This window comes from Xenopus tropicalis, chromosome 1 (genome assembly GCF_000004195.4).
Source record: "Xenopus tropicalis strain Nigerian chromosome 1, UCB_Xtro_10.0, whole genome shotgun sequence".
NCBI lineage: Eukaryota > Metazoa > Chordata > Amphibia > Anura > Pipidae > Xenopus > Xenopus tropicalis.
Window position 1 is genome coordinate 39146642 of NC_030677.2, and position 17943 is coordinate 39164584.

Below are 17943 nucleotides of genomic sequence, written 5' to 3' on the forward strand. Positions count from 1 at the left end.
GGGATAATAGCCTCTGGGAAGGGACTGTGGCTGTGGGATAGCAGGTATAGTAGGGAGAGATGGTGCCTATAGTAGCAGTGGGATAATAGCCTCTGGGAAGGGACTGTGGCTATGGGATAGCAGGTATAGTAGGGAGAGATGGTGCCTATAGTAGCAGTGGGGGATAATAGCCTCTGGGAAGGGACTGTGGCTGTGGGATAGCAGGTATAGTAGGGAGAGATGGCGCCTATAGTAGCAGTGGGATAATAGCCTCTGGGAAGGGACTGTGGCTGTGGGATAGCAGGTATAGTAGGGAGAGATGGTGCCTATAGGAGCAGTGGGGGGGATAATAGCCTCTGGGAAGGGACTGTGGCTGTGGGATAGCAGGTATAGTAGGGAGAGATGGCGCCTATAGTATCAGTGGGATAATCGCCACTGGAAAGGGACTGTGGCTGTGGGTTAGCAGGTATAGTAGGGAGAGATGGTGCCTATAGTAGCAGTGGGATAATAGCCTCTGGGAAGGGACTGTGGCTGTGGGTTAGCAGGTATAGTAGGGAGAGATGGTGCCTGAAGCAGTGATTATAAAAGCCTCAGGGAAGGGGATGTACCTGCAAAATACAAGGAAGAATTTACTATAGCACTAAAGCTTTGCTGATATCTATATCAATGTTCTTCTGTATTCTGGCCATGTAAACAGTTGTATATAGAGGGGACACAGAAGAGGCTGCTCTGGAATCCACACATGGGAGTGAAAAGGGTGAAACCAGAAATTCCCAAAGTCCACTAAAGTGAAATTTATCAGCCAGACCAGTGAAATTTCACTCTGGCAGACTGTGGCCACCCTAATATGACTGCTGTGGAATAGAAGGTATAGTGGGTGAGACAGCAATACTTTATAACAAGAAAGCCCTTCACTTTCTAAAATGCAATTCCCAGCACCCAGCACCAGCCAAAACCTGTCTGTGGGTGCCGGAAGCTTTAGTTAAAAACGGCCGAATGATAGTATGTTGGGCAGGCCTACTTCTTGCCTCTATGAAATAATCCCTAATTACTGAATTGCAGTGGTTGTCAGATTGTCCTGAAATGGGAGGCATACTACTTAAAATCCCAGCATTCTTAGTTAGAAACAGCTGATAGGCAGATGTTTGGCATGCCTGCGCCATTTTCCATATTTTCTAGTGCCATCATTTTTTTTCTAATTACTATTTTTTGCCCAAACAAAGGGCTTAGTGTTAAAATATGTCAACCCTGAAAGGAAGTAGCAGCACAATGAGTTTATTTACAGAACAGGGAGTGCTTCTGGCTAATTTAGCTGGTTCTGACAAATAGCTTTGTAGCTTGTCAATGTGATTTGCAGCTGCACGGATTCCATGATTTATGTTCTCTTCCAGCTGATGGAGTAACATTTATGCAGATTCCCATAATACTCCTGACAACCCTTTACTTACCATAAATGGTAGAATCACTCTTGGTTCCATGTTTACAGGTCACAAGGTATTGAGTGGCATTGTGAGTTGTAGTTTGTACACTAAATTATTTAATTAAAGAAACTTTAAACTCTCCTGACAAATTAAAGTGTTCTTTCAATGTACTTTACATTTGTGTAAATTACACTTTGCCCTCCTGGAGCTGTGCTGGTGGCAAGGGAAGTAACCGAACCTACAGGAGACTTCTGCTGTTTTTATCCAGTGCTTTTGTCCCCTCTGTACTTTGCTACTGGGCTGACAGCAAGGATGAAAGGAGCTGCTTCCTTCTGGTACATCACAGCTTTGTCACTTTAAATCTGGTCTTGTCAGTTATCCCAGATGGACCTCACCCTCCCTTACATCAATATAGCACCTGTTTCCAAGGAAAGTAATGGTGAGTATTGGGTCCATTGGGTCTAAGATTGCAGGCAGGATCTAGGGTCACCTGAAAACTGTGATCTGTGGGTTGGAAATGCTTTTGTGAGGTTCCTTTCCATCTGCTATGTCCCAAAGAGACAGATTTAGCAAAATCCAAGGAACCATAAGAAATGTTAAGTACAGTCTTTGTACAGTATTTTTTTATGTCAATGTTCTGCAGCATGAAAATGCCCAAGGAATTTACTCATCTCCATAGGCTTCTATTGAATGGACTTATTAACACAACTCTCAATTTTTATTTCGTAAAAGAAATGCAGATGTGCCCATTGGTTTGTATGGATGTCATCACTTCAAATTTGATAACTCGCCAAAAAATCTAGATCTACGGGAAAAGCGTTTTATTTCTAGTTAGGATCAAGCTAAGGAAGAATGTCTCAACCTCTAGTAAATGTGTCTCCCTGTAGGGGGCAGTCCAGAGTAGGCATTTCCCGTTCCCTGTCATGGCTGCTGCCTCTTACTATTTCCATCTTGTCTCAGGAAATGATGTAACCTTCTTGGCTGCAGCCGCAATGATAACGATTTATAAACCAGCACTTCTGCTTCTCCATGGCTGTTTCATTGTGACTGGTCCCTGGGTTTGGCCAGCCACCTTGCTTCTTGTTTTTTGGCCTGCTGCTGCCTTTTTTCTGTTAATCCTGCTTTGGATAGTGCTCCTTCATTTAGGATTTCATTTATACTGTGTTGCCAGAGAGGCCCGTCTGAGTGCAAGATCTTTAACTGTGTGTATAAGAATACTTAAAAGGACATGTCAACCACCCACACAAAAATGTAATCCCTGAACAGCCTCTTTGAAATCCCCTTATTTACTTAGATTTCCTTTTCCTCCTCTAACCCTCGGCCCCCTTTTACTTTTGCTGTTGGCTCCTGGGCATGCTCAGTTCTTCTCAGCTCTGGCTACCAAATATGCCCTCTAGTCTAGCAGCCAATGAAGAGATGGCATTGCTGGTTCCCATAGAAACTCTTCTAGCTGTCTGCTCCCATTTTTTCTCCTAACCTCTTGTCCTGAGCTCGGTTTAACCAATACACTGCTCATCCAAAGCTCATTTAGAACTTTTTATCAAGTTCTGCCTGTGTAAGCCTGCATTCTTTATTGCATGACCTTTACAGCTCACATGTACTGTTTGCAGGTGTAAATGTCACTGATGATATGTCAGAGGGAAAATGGATGAAAGCTGCTATTTGTTGTAGGAAAATGTGATGGTGCTAACAAACAGGGGGATATATGCAGTGCTAATGATGCCATTTGGGTGAGGGAAATGTACCTACATTGTAGGAAAATTTAGGCTTTACATGTCCTTTAATAACACTTACAGTGGTGTGAAAAACTATTTGCCCCCTTCCTGATTTCTTATTCTTTTGCATGTTTGTCACACTTAAATGTTTCTGCTCATCAAAAACCGTTAACTATTAGTCAAAGATAACATAATTGAACACAAAATGCAGTTTTTAAATGAAGGTTTACGTTATTAAGGGAGAAAAAAACTCCAAATCTACATGGCCCTGTGTGAAAAAGTGATTGCCCCCCTTGTTAAAAAATAACTTAACTGTGGTTTATCACACCTGAGTTTTCTTTCTATAGTCACCCCCAGACCAGATTACTGCCACACCTGTTTCAATCAAGAAATCACTTAAATAGGAGCTACCTGACACAGAGAAGTAGACCAAAAGCACCTCAAAAGCTAGACATCATGCCAAGATCCAAAGAAATTGAGGAACAAATGAGAACAAAAGTAATTGAGATCTATCCGTCTGGTAAAGGTTATAAAGCCATTTCTAAAGCTTTGGGACTCCAGCGAACCACAGTGAGAGCCATTATCCACAAATGGCAAAAACATGGAACAGTGGTGAACCTTCCCAGGAGTGGCCGGCCGACCAAAATTACCCCAAGAGCGCAGAGACAACTCATCCGAGAGGCCACAAAAGACCCCAGGACAACATCTAAAGAACTGCAGGCCTCACTTGCCTCAATTAAGGTCAGTGTTCACGACTCCACCATAAGAAAGAGACTGTGCAAAAATGGCCTGCATGGCAGATTTCCAAGGCGCAAACCACTTTTAAGCAAAAAGAACATTAAGGCTCATCTCAATTTTGCTAAAAAACATCTCAATGATTGCCAAGACTTTTGGGAAAATACCTTGTGGACTGACGAGACAAAAGTTGAACTTTTTGGAAGGTGCGTGTCCCGTTACAACTGGCGTAAAAGTAACACAGCATTTCAGAAAAAGAACATCATACCAACAGTAAAATATGGTGGTGGTAGTGTGATGGTCTGGGGTTGTTTTGCTGCTTCAGGACCTGGAAGGCTTGCTGTGATAGATGGAACCATGAATTCTACTGTCTACCAAAAAATCCTGAAGGAGAATGTCCGGCCATCTGTTCGTCAACTCAAGCTGAAGCGATCTTGGGTGCTGCAGCAGGACAATGACCCAAAACACACCAGCAAATCCACCTCTGAATGGCTGAAGAAAAACAAAATTAAGACTTTGGAGTGGCCTAGTCAATGTCCTGACCTGAATCCTATTGAGATGTTGTGGAATGACCTTAAAAAGGCAGTTCATGCTAGAAAACCCTCAAATAAAGCTGAATTACAACAATTCTGCAAAGATGAGTGGGCCAAAATTCCTCCAGAGCGCTGTAAGAGACTCGTTGCAAGTTATCGCAAACACTTGATTGCAGTTATTGCTGCTAAGGGTGGCCCAACCAGTTATTAGGTTCAGGGGGCAATTACTTTTTCACACAGGGCCATGTAGGTTTGGATTTTTTTTCTCCCTAAATAATAAAAACCCTCATTTAAAAACTGCATTTTGTGTTTACTTGTGTTATCTTTGACTAATAGTTAAATGTGTTTGATGATCAGAAACATTTTGTGTGACAAACATGCAAAAGAATAAGAAACCAGGAAGGGGGCAAATAGTTTTTCACACCACTGTAAGTGTCCTTAAAAGGACACTATCATCAAAACGAAAACTGTAATGTTTAGTTCTTTTTATTAAAGGACAAGGAAAGGCTAAGTCACTTGGGGGTGCCAAAATGTAAGGCATCCCCAAGTGAATTAAATCGCCTACCTTTTCCCCTGGGCTGGTGCCCCTGTTGGGAGAGAACAGCACCAGCCCGGGGTACCTGCAGCGCTTCCTTCTTCCTGGTTCGCGAGCGCGCGCATGCGCAGTAGGGTGAAAAACAGAACTTTAACAGAGAAGTCGGCGTTTCACTAAACTGCGCATGCGCCTATCGTATAGCCGCAGCTAAACAAAGCAGGAAGGAGGAAGCGCATCGCCCCAGGTACCCCGGGTACAAGGTAAGCGATTAAAGTGATTAAAATTTTGGCACGCCCAAGTGCCTTTCCTTGTCCTTTAATAGCCAATATTCTAGTAGTGTGTATGAATATATGTCATCCAGGCTACCTGGCAGGTCCATTCACATATCTGGGACACCGAAGAGTTAATGCTAAGGCGCTTTAAAGAAGGCAACAGGAAGAGCCATTGTTTGCCCTGTACATGTTTCTTGTCCCTGCTGATTGCTTGCTATGGTGACATCATTCCTTTTGTGACCTCGTCTCATAGCAATTTCAGTGCATAACACAACAATTTCCCATCTCAGAGGAGCCCCCATCCTCTCATATGCTCTTCAGTTTGATCCTAGAATGCAAGGCCATACTTGCTGTGCACCAAGCAAATGATGTTAGTTTGGCACAGCATCGGCAGCCCCAAGTCTCTGTTAGAAAGGCATGCGTGTCCCTGTGTCTGTGCACAAGAGCAGACAGCTTCATGTGCAAATTATATATTCCCTATTTATAAGTAGTGTTTATCTTTATATATAGACTGCTAGAGGGCACAGCTTGTTGTTGGTGAGTGCAATGCTTTTTCATTGCATTAAAACAAATTAATGGGTGCTGCCATATTAGTTGACCCAGCAAAGCCATTCTACATGAATAGAAAAATGCATCTGTTTTTGACCACTAGGCAAACACTTGAGTAAACACTTGAAGGAAGGTGTTTGGTAAACAGTGTTATTGCCTGATATCTATACTTTCATAGGGAAAAAATAGAACCCAAATCCTTCTTATAGAGACCGATTCCATGAAAAAAAACCAAGAATCATTTTTAAAATTGGTATTCTCTACTTGATATTTGTCATGTAAATGTCACCTTATGTTCTCATCCTGTTTGTGCATTCCATACGGCCTGGCATGTGAATTGTAATGATGGTGCTCGTTATAATTAGCAAGTCACACAGGGAGTGGACAATTGCAGAAGGAAACGCAGGACCTCTAGTTAAAGCCTCACAATGTATTGCAGGACATTTTGTTAAGGTTCCCGTGTATTATAAGATTTGCTTGTTTGGCGAGATTGCCAAATTATTAGATCTTTCCCTGATATGCCCACCTAAGGGGGGCAATATCTGGCTAATTCAATCCTTTGGCGCTAGGGCCAAACGATCGAATTACAGTGATGGAGATAGGGTTGTTCAGAGTGAGGACCACATCAATGACCCAATGTTGTTCCTTATCCGACTAAAAAAAAAAATCTGCCTGATCGACACCTGCCCGATATTTTGCCAGATATTGATTGGATAGGGCCGTTGTAGGTCCCCATACATAGACAGATAAGCTCAGTCTAAAAGATTCATCGGAAGCTTAAATCTGCACCAGTATGGCTATCTTTACTCTACCAGTACTCTCACTTCCTATAGGCCACAACTGAAGTCACCATAGTTTACTACTAATATTTGCATGTTTTTTTTACATTTAAGTATATTAAGGAAAGTATAAATTCTAAGGAGGATAGAAAACTATTACAAAATATTTTTCATATATATATAAATGCTGACACAAGGAGAAGCTGAGACTTCTAGGGATAGTTGTGGAGATTAATTCATGAAAGATGAACTTTCTGTTTTGCATTCTGAAACACATGGTCTGGACAGTCCCTGCCAAAATGTAATTTATATTTTATAAATAAAAAAAACAAACTAACATGCATTCCCAAATTACGGGTTTATGGCATCCTAACCCAATAAGTTCCTTAGTCTAGTGCTATAAAGGAAATATACATTTATATATAGTATAGTGTATTTAAACAGTCTATCAATAAATAATAGTCTGTTCTTAAATCAGTCTCCGTTACAGGTGCATAAAGTACCAGAGCCTTAACACACATCAATAATTCATGCTTTAAGAATCTTGTGGTTTGAATTCATTAAACCTTTCAATAATTCATACTTTAAAATTAACTTGTGAAAAGTGCTTTCAATTCATTTAGCATAAACAAGCATTCATTTGTAATTCCCCCCCCAATCAATACTATGTGAATATAAATGTATCCTCAGAGATTATACATTGGCCTTCACAAACAGAAAAAACTCCCACTGCCTTTTTGTTCTCCCAGTACAATTGTAGTCCTAATAGAAGTTATATTATTGTGTTGTATAAGTCATCTCTCCCTTTTGCCAAAATATTCATTTTGAATATTTTTAAGTTGTTACAGTGCAGACAAAAAAATAATGCAGCAGTAGTTTACCTTTACATAAACTTTTAGTATGACAGAGATGCTGATATTCTTCCAGTGTCGGACTGGCCCACCAGGATACAGGAAAACTCCCAGTGGGCCAGGTGTCAGTGGGCCCTCCTGCTTGCCCAACCATTTGCCTTGTATGCCTATAGCATGGCCATTACTCAATTCTATGTGAGAAGAAACTGAAGAAATGGAGGAAAGGATAGATAATAGTATGTAAAAAGAAGTAATTAGAGATTAAAGAAAGTGATTGAATGGAGGGGAAAGTTGGCCTAAGGGTTTCTGGTGGGCACCCCAGTCCGACACTATATTCTTCAACAATTTGCATTTGGATTTTTTTTAGTTATTTAACTTTTTATTCACCTGATGTCCAGTTTAGAATTTCAGCAGCTATGGATAGGAGAGGGACTGAATAACAAGATAAGAAATAAAAAGTAACAATAAAATTGAGAACTAGCAAAGCAATAGTTTTTTTCTCTGCCGGGGTCAGTCATCCCCATTTGAAAGCTGGAAAGATGTAGAAGTGGAAGGCAAATAATTCAAACTATTTTAAATGTTCCCTCCTGCTGTGTGCTTGTGCGCACATACACAAATTTTGAGGCCAGCACACACAGCTAATTGGGTTGTGCACAAACACACAATTTTGTATCCATTCTGACCTTAGCAGACCATTTTTAAAAATGCACTCACAAGTTTAAAATGTGCGCACATAGCCAAGAATTAGAGGGAACATTGCTTACAGCCCCCTCAGGGCTGACAAAAGGCACCACGTTCCACAACGTCTTTCCCTTGGGGTGCATGGTTTAAAGGCAATACATTGTGTAAAGAAGCACTCCTTAACCTAAGTATAACAATTCAAGAATATCGGGCAGAGGAGAAATGTCTTCTGTAGTGAGATTAGCATGAACATGCAGGCGTTGGATTTATCTACAGTTTGTGTCAATTGCTCCTTTCATCTGTCTGAAAACTCCCATTATCTTCAAAGCTTCAGCCTTTGACCCACGTGTAGGAAAGCACTGACTGCCTGGTTGGCCATGCTTTGGTGTCGGTGTAGCATAAGCCTTTTATTCACATGGTTTTGTAAGCTGCTCTTCTCTTTGCCCAAATCATATTATATTCAATGAGAATGCACCGTTAGACTCATGGCACACTATGCTTTTTCCCCACAGCCTTCTGAGACTCACTTCAAATTGCCCCTAGCACCTTTCTAGTTTCTCAGCCAGCTGTTATATGGAGATATGTAATATTACATATGTAATATAGTGGGAGCTTATTTATCAACACTGGACAAATTTGCCCAGTGCTATCAATGAAACCCTTGGGTGTGCCACCAGGAGCATCCCCATTAAATAGGACCTGTCCCCCAGACATCAAGCTGTAGAATTAAAGTTCTTTTTAAATTAAACATGAAGCCCCAAATCATTTTTTTCTTAACACAGCCATACCCATTATGGCATTTAAAAATCCCAGCTGTCAATCATATAAGACAGAGAGGCATCAGGTCATGTGCATCAGGTCCCCCATTCAGGCACATACACAAGAGTTTGGCATGATGCAAAGCTTCTCTTAATAACAGTGTCTACAAAATGGCCCCTGCCTGCTTGCTGTGGTTGTGAAGGACACAAGATTTTATATGTGTGTAGTGTAAGGAAAGTTTATTTTGCTTGACAAACACAGTAGAAAAGAATTGGGAATTATTTCTTAGGGTGACAAGTCCCCTTTAAATGTATATGCTGATATATGTTGATGGGGAAGGCAACTACTGACAGGAAAGCAGTGCTCAGGGAGCTTGGGGTCTGCTGCCAGTCAGGAAAGTTAAGAAGGCACCTATTTGTTATATGATTTAAGCTTAAATGAGCATTCTAAGAAGTATGTTCTGTTTCACCTTGCATCGTATTTTGACTTTCCTTGGCCTTTTAGGGTAACATCTTGGCTTGGCCATGTGTTTGAGTGCTGTTTATGAGTAGCATCGCCTTTAATAATTTACCATTTTTCTGGAAATAGTACTTTAGACTAAAAATATCTAATAATATCTTGGTTCCTTTCCGGCCTATTTGCTGGCTGTAATTAGCGATCAATTCAGCCACTGAATACTTGTGTCCTGGCTGTGTGACTTTGCTTGCTATTAAGCCTCAGAGCTGAATCGCTTGTCCCATCCTCTGAGTTGCAAGAATCCAGACAGAATGTGAGGGAGCTGGAAGGAACCTTTAGTGCTGATTCAGCTCTTAGTCTCTCACTGGTAAATTGCTTAGAATATGAGAAAGCTCAAACTGAAGCCTAATTAGTCGGTCCTTTATTTGCTCCTTCATCACAAGGGAGTCAGTTTATTTACTGCTCTCTTAAATCACATCTATCCATAACTGCCCCTCCCTTGCAGCAGGATATTTTATTATTTATTTCAAACTAAGAGAAAGTTCAGTTTCCTGAGTAAACAACAAGAACCATTTCTGTATCAAATAGATATAATGATATGTGATATGCTGCTGAGGGGCCTTGTTTATAACCCATTTAAGTACTCGTGGGAGTGTTTAGACAGGTTGTTAGGAAGGGCTCTGTCAGTAGCACCATACAGATGAGCTCCATTCATGAGTGTATTTGAAGAAATTGGGTGCATAATGACTACCAGACCTGCCAAGAGACGACTATAAGTGAAATAGACCTGAAATATATCCTGGATGGTGTCAAAAGGACCCATCTAACAATATAAACATTGCAGTGTTTAGCAGACCCAGAAATTGATCACAATGCATCTCCTAGGATAATGCTTCCTGCCATGCATTGGTTTCTGTAGCTCTTGGGGATTCTGCCTTTACTGGGAGTAAAACTATGCTCCAGGCAATCGGCATAAAGCAGTAAAAATTATTTCTTATTCATGGTTTTCTGAGTTTGTCCTCTCTGTCTCTAGAATGAGCTGTACTCCTACCTGGCTCATAGTAAGAGGCCAACTAACAAGACTTTGTGTCCTGTATCTGCATGGAACACTGCCACCTTTCCTGAGCCCATTGTAACTTCAAAGCCTGCAAATCACATGATTCACCCATTCCTGAAACCTGGAGTTGAGATCTTTTACATAAAGGGGGTTTAATATTTGTCATAACACGTTTGAGGCTTGGATTATATTAAAACTGATAAAGTCATACAAAGATGGCTATGTAGTACTTGAATACACTTGGTGACTGAGTAATCTGGTCTGTGGGTCTCTAGTTGGACAGCCCTGCTCAATGGGTTAGTCAAAGTTCGCTGGTCGAAAATGATGGTAAATGTGGTTGTGGAATGCCAGTATCCAAAACAGCTGCAGGGTAGAATGAAGGTCCCATTCTCCCTTGTATAGTGATAAGCTCTGCAGAATTAGAGGCAGTGGATTCTTGGCTATTCACTGAATAATTTCTCAGTTCTTTGCCATAACCAGTGATCCATGCAGAAAGACAGTATGCATACACATTTAACCCTATGATGGCAGACACAAACCAAAAGATGGGCCATAGTTCTGTATGCATGTGTTAAATAACTGAAGGCTGTATCATAGTGACCCGATAATGGGGCACTTACAAAGATAGGAGCAACCCCTGGGCTCATTCTTTGATTTCAGGTCATTATACCACAGTTTTTGAACTTTGTTTTAATGTTACTTATTTTTAATTACAGGTATCCAAGTGGAACATCTGAGTTTTCTGATGTAAACCCTAAAACTGCCTCCCCTGCTGATGGTTTTGCATCAAACGTGGTTGAACCTCCGTCCAGTGTGTACTCCAGTCATCACGACTCCACCTCAGACACTGTCCCTTTCAGCACTTCTCTTGGTGAATCTTCTCCTTCTGGGATATCTGATAACATTGCTCCAGGTACATGGTGAGACTGTAGCTTACTGATGATCTTATTAAAGAGTTGCACCTATAAAATTATTCACCCATAAAGGCTAAGTGAGATGCCACATTGACTGATTCATGTGCTTGAATTGGGCTGTACACACAGGCTGTGTTACTAGGCTCTTAGTTTGCAAGAGTGCTAGCGTCTGCCATTTGCTAGTCACATCCATTGATGGAGGCTTCTAGATTTTTAAATCTGGGCTCTGCCCCTTGTGATACAGCACTTCATGCATATTGTTTCATTAGCTGCATGTTTATACACCTCCTTAGAGAGACACTTTATAACTAGGGGACTATTAGAAACACATCTGTTGCATGTGACCTTTGAGGGAATAACCATCCTGAAGGAGCTGGCACTTTGGTCCAAAGGAACAGGGCAGTTAAAAGTGAAATAAAAGAATTATACAGTAATTAACTATATACTTTCTAACAGCTCCCATCATCTTTAGCAAACCTTTGTGTGTTTTTGTTATCCAGAGCCTGCCGCACTTCTTGAAGATACTCCAAAACGTAAACCTATGACTTATGATGAACTGCGAAGCCGGAACAGAGAGACCTATGAGATGGCTGTGACCCAAAGAGCAGACGCTCCTGTGAGATCCTCACAAGATAGAGCAGCTAGAAAAGATGGTAGGTGCAGTTTCCCTCTAGAATAAATAGCTTACCCCCTATAAAACATTATATGCAGTATGATGTAGAGCAGTGTTTTTCAACCTTTTTTGGGCAAAGGCACACTTGTTTCATGAAAAAAATCACGAGGCACACCACCCTTAGAAAATGTTAAAAAATTTAACTCTGTGCCCAGCAGCAGTGCCCCCCTAGTACACTGGTGCCCAGCAGCAGTGCCCCCCTAGTACATTGGTGCCAAGAGCAGTTCCCCCCTAGTACATTGGTGCCCAGCAGCAGTGCCCCCCTAGTACATTGGTGCCAAGAGCAGTGCCCCCCTAGTACACTGGTGCCCAGCAGCAGTGCCCCCCTAGTACATTAGTGCCAAGAGCAGTGCCCCCTAGTACATTGGTGCCCAGCAGCAGTGCCCCCCTAGTACATTGGTGCCAAGAGCAGTGCCCCCCTAGTACATTGGTGCCCAGCAGCAGTGCCCCCCAGTACATTGGTGCCAAGAGCCAGCCCCCCTAGTACATTGGTGCCCAGCAGCAGTGCCCCCATAAGTCAGTGTGCCCCGTGGCCCCCCCTAATACATTGGTGCCCAGCAGCATTTTACTCTTCGGCGGCTTCAGCAGCATCTTCCCCTCACGCGCGCCGCCTCTGCACTTCTGCCTACACGCGACCGCACACAGGCCCTTTTATAACGTTGCGCCCCGTGCGTACTGACGTCACCCGTACACACGGGGCGCAACCAATGACAGGGCCCGGATTTTTTTTTTAAAGTAAAAATTGCGGCCCTGCCTACGGCACACCAGGCAACATCTCGTGTGCCGCGGAACAGCGGTTGAAAAACGCTGATGTAGAGCACATGCTTATAAACTTCACTGTATTAATATCTATTCTGATTGATCTTGGCTTAACAAGTCTGGGTGTTGTCCCATACTTCAATCCACTTGAGAAATTATTCTGCCATGAGGGAGCAATTGTTCCACTCCATAGAGATCATTTGCAACCCCGGGGGGTAGAATCCTTTATCAGGTGGGCAGAGTACTCCCAAAGTGGTCAACATTTGTTCGGAAAACCAGTCGCCTATCCACATGGGTGGTCCCTGCCGGGGTAGTTGGCCAGGATGCAGCCTGTTTACTTGGGGAGTTTAAAAAAAAACAAAAAAACTAGTGACGCCATTTCTGGGATCGCGTGGCTCTCAGCAGGAGAGTGGGGGGTGTCAGTCCCTTTTTGCACCTTTGGATTATTCTTGTGGGAGCTGTATTTGTTCCTGTGTCAGATTTACACAAAAGCAACATTTTTAAATCTGTAAATGTGTCTGAAATTGTGATTGCACCCATGCAGTATGTCATTTAACTCTTGTCTCTATCCTTGTCTTCCTACAGTAAAGACAAACAAGTATGGCGATGTGTGGGAAGAGTAAATGCTCCCTGCAAGGAACCCTCCCTCCATTGATTTTTGTCTTTCCCTGAAAACGAATAAACCCTTTTATTGACACATATTTTGTCAATAAATATTTCTGGTGATAAAAAGGATTATTACATTACAGATGTAATTGTGATTTTATTCTCTGACCATGCAATTAATGGACACAGTAATTTAAGATGATGGCTATATTTTCAGGATATTAAAGTTTACTTTTTAAAATGAACTGTACTTTGTATCTGCATGGTAAATTATGGCTTTAGTTTGTGGCATTGTTTAAAGGAAGGAAACTACAGAGTTCTGACTAACCCTCCATTATACCATGATCGGGCAATAACCACCCTAAGACTGTGTGTACATTTGGGATAGAATCACACAGTCTATTCCAGACGTTTTAGAGCTTCGTTCCACCGCCTTATACCAAGGTATTCAATCCTATAAAAGGTAAGACCGTAAATATATGTGCAATTACATGAGTTATATATATTACAGATAGCATAATGACACGCTTACTTTGGTGATTAGTGGTTGATGGAGAGCTAAAGCTTCCTGTGAGAAATTAGGGGTCACTCATGGCCTATTCACCTTCTGTACCAGGGCCTTGATAACCCAACTTTATTATTAGCAAGCCAGAAGACCCTGGTACAGGTGTAAATAGGCAGGCAATGTATAGCAGGGGTTAACAATCCTTAGAGTCCAGCTACAGATAGATGGTCAGGACTGGCAAAGCTGAAGACGAGTCAGGAAGGCTGATGGACAGTACAGAGTAAAAGCAAGTAGCATGGGCAATGTGACTAGCAGTAAATTTGACCTATGAATTGACCATCGGAATTGTCCTCAGTGGGCCTTCTGTGTTGAAATTGTGCACCTCTAAGCGCAGTGAGTATTTCATGAGACATAAATATGTAGTTTATACATCCATTGTGCTGAACAAGCCTATTCTAGAGCAGGCCACATACTTAAAGCAGTAGTCCCGAGGCTGGGATCAGACACAGAGGCTTTGAGAGCTGCTGCCCCATGTTATTGAGCAGATGTATGGTTAGGACTGCAGCCAGCAGTTCCAGAAGCAAAAGTCAGCGCAGAAGCTGCAGGGTTTCTCACTTCTTTACAGAAAAGGATCATTTTGAAAGGGAGATCACACCAATCAAAGTTGGTGAGCAACACAAGCATGCAAAACGTTCCTGGTGGTGTCAGATTTAGGCTTTGCTTGGCTGTTGGTAGCCCCTATGTGGACTGGCACCCTACAGGAGCCTCTGTTTGTTTGGCAGTACACGTGATAACAATGTAGCTAAAGCTTGTCTTTAAGCCAGGAATTTAAAAAAAAACAAAAAACGTACTTTGAGAGTAACATTCAATGGGTAAGCGAGCAACATATTGGGGATCACTGGGTTTTCTGGTGGGCCCATGGCATCCCAGTCCATCACTGGTTCTTTTTAGAGGGGGAAATGTGTGCTGGAAGTATCTTTTGTACAGACTTTTTAAAAACCTACCCAGGGAGTTGGATATACAGATTGCATACAGTATGATGTGGGCTGTTACCTCTTTGCGCACGTACAAGAGTACAGTTTATAAAGCGTTGCAGCCATGTACTCAATAGTCCCAATGGCAGGTTTCACACTGTACAGGCACGCAAAGAATATGGTGAAGGGGTGCTGCTTGAAGGCCTAGAAGGTTTGGGGATTGCATATTTTCTGTCCTAGACTCTGCTTGATGCCAAATAACCCTAATGAAGTCTTTCATCCTGAGAAGATTAATAGTACTTCAGGATGTGATCTTAAAGGAACAGTAATAAAAATATAATGCACTGTTGCCCTGCACTGGTAAAACTGGTGTGTTTGCTACAGTAACACTACTATAGTTTATATAATAAGCTGCTGTGTAGCCCCGGGGGCAGCCATTCAAGCTGGAAAAAAGGAGAAAAGGCACAGGTTACATAGCAGATAAAAGATAAGTACTGTAGAGTACAATCGTGTTTTATCTGTTATCTGCTATGTTCCTGTGCCTTTTCTCCTTTGAATGGCTACCCCATGGCTACACAGCAGCTTATTTATATAAATTATAGTAGACTTTCTGAAGAAAACACACAACTTTTACCAGTGCAGGGCAGCAGAACATTACATTTTAGTTACTTTTATACACTTTCATTTTTTGGTGTTACTGTTCCTTTAAATGAATGGAACCACTGTTCACGAGCACTGTTCTTAATGTACACATTGCCCCAAGGGTTGCCTCCTAAATTACAGCTTTTTGAACTCCTGTTTTGTGCCACTTAGTTTGTGATATTAGGGGGCGGTGCTATGGTAGGGTGATTGATGATTGGCTGATTGACACATCATTCAAGGAGAGACTTGTCCAGATTTCCTATAAAAACCAGGCTATCCTGGTCAAAACCGGACAGATGGCAACCCTACCCACAATATTTAGTGGAAAGCCTTGCCATAGGAGTAGGGGGTAAAGGCAGTTTTAGCAACAAAGGGAGAACCAGCTTCATATTAATAGCTTTGGCTTTAGGCAGGTAGGTGCCAAGATATTTTTGCCCATATAGTGTATGTGGATGTATAACCGCCTATAACTACAGTGTTGTTTGATATGAAATTAGCTGTGCATCTGAATTAAGGCCATGCGTGCATTTTTTTTTTTATCTGATTGTGTTGGAGAGAAAAACATCTGAAAATGCCATAATGGAACTTCCAGCCCTTGTGGAATGTGACCCCTGTTTGTTTATACAGTGCTGCGGCTGTTTCACTCATAGGCCCAGTTCATTCAACAAAATAAAACAAATATGTAGAGGCCCAAACAGCCCCTCAGTAGCCCACTAAATAGTGACTGTCTATGGCATCTTACAGCAGCCCCTATGGCATTTGCCAGAATCCACAGATTGCCAGTCTGGGCCTGGAAACCCCTCTGGAATGGATGCAGGCAGACTCAGAGAGAAGCGAGGCCGCTATTAGAAGTAACTAATGCTGCTATAACCCTGCTGCCCTTATACTGTATTTAATCAGCATTACGGCTCCCAGCTGTTGGCAGCAATGTGTGATTTCTCTGCTTGCTTCAGTCTATTATATTTCATTTCCGAGCCGAGAACTGAAATGTCAATACTTGCGCTCTGCTCGCTCTCCCAGCGTAGGTGGATAGTGCAGCAGTGATTTTAAATATTTACTTTCACAAACACCCTTAGATATAAATGTTCCTGCAGAAACTCCATTAATTCCCCTTGCATAATATTGGTAAGTCACGAAACCGACATGGAAAAGAAGGGAAGCTAATGCACAAAGTGCTCTGCTGCTACCAGGGATTAATCAGATGGTAAGGGAACAGCATATGGCCACATCGGAAAAGCAAAATGCGTCTTGTAATGATTCAGTCAGATGAAGGCTCCACAGACAGAAAGCAGATGGTAAAAGCCTATTTTTAACAATTTATCATTGTGTTAATGCCTATAACTACAGTGCTGTTTGATAGGAAATTGGCCGTGCATCTGAATTAAGGCCATGCATACACAAGTGCTTTTATCTCTGATTATGTTGGAGGGAAAACCATCTGAAAATGCCATAATGGAACTTCCAGCCCATGTGGAATGTGACCCCTTGTTTGTGTTTATACTGCGCTGTGGCTGTTTTACTCATAGGCCCGGTTTATTCTGATCAACAAAAAAAACTAAACAAAACAAATATTTGTGTTAAAGAGACAGTCATGTTACAAAAATATTTTATTTCTACCTGAAAAACAATTTCTTATACTTAGGGGCTGATTTACTAACCCACGAATCCGACCCGAATTGGAAAAGTTCCGACTTGAAAACGAACATTTTGCGACTTTTTCGTATGTTTTGCGATTTTTTCGGATTCTTTACGAATTTTTACGCGAAAAGTTGCGCATTTTTCGTAGCGTTAAAACTTAACGCTACGAAAAATGCGCAACTTTTCGCGTAAGTTTTAACGCTACGAAAAATGCGCAACTTTTTACGCAACTTTCGTAATGGATACGAAAACTCGCGTTTTTACGCAAAAATCGTATCTGTAACGAAAAATTCGTAAAGAATCCGAAAATACCGATCATTACGAAAAAAACGCAATCGGACTCCATTCGACCCGTTCGTGGGTAAGTAAATCAGCCCCTTAGTCTGATTTTCTAATATTCTGAAGAGCCTGTAGGAGTATGTGTAATTAAAGCTGATTCTGCCCTGCCTGAGGGGGGGGGGGGGTTGGTTTTCCTTTAAGATGGCCATATAAGACTCCCATTAAATTGTCTGAAAGCAAAAATAATCAACATAGTCTTTAATGAAAAACCTCATACATGTTAAAAAGTGTTATGGAAGCTTACAGCAAAATTTGGCTCCCTTTGCTAGCCCATGAAAATGATCCCCAGTTATTTCTGGCCTTACAGGCTAGATCTGCCTAACATCTCCATAAATATTAGGAACTATCGAATTGACAAAGATCAGATATCTTTAATTTAACAAAATCCAGGTCCCAGCTGGGGTATTAGTTATTTCTTATTTAGTTATTTCTCTTTTTAACATTATTGACTAACACCATTATTAAAGCAGAAAACTGCACTAAGCAGTCTACCAATTGTACAATTAACAATAAAATCAATAAAAATTGTCAGTTTAAAAAAAAAAAGATGGACATACGAGGTCAGATTTAA

General features: G+C 41.6%; 1 protein-coding gene across 1 annotated transcript in view; it reads left to right on the forward strand.

Moving 5' to 3' along the window:
- Window positions 1-13519, forward strand: part of ociad1 (OCIA domain containing 1) — a 30244-nt gene extending 16725 nt beyond the window's left edge. The window contains 3 exon segments of the mRNA NM_001045702.1: window positions 11039-11235; window positions 11737-11889; window positions 13254-13519. Of these exon segments, the coding sequence (NP_001039167.1) occupies window positions 11039-11235; window positions 11737-11889; window positions 13254-13291 (388 nt within the window). The 3' untranslated portion in view covers window positions 13292-13519.
- The last annotated feature ends 4424 nt before the right edge of the window (window positions 13520-17943 follow it).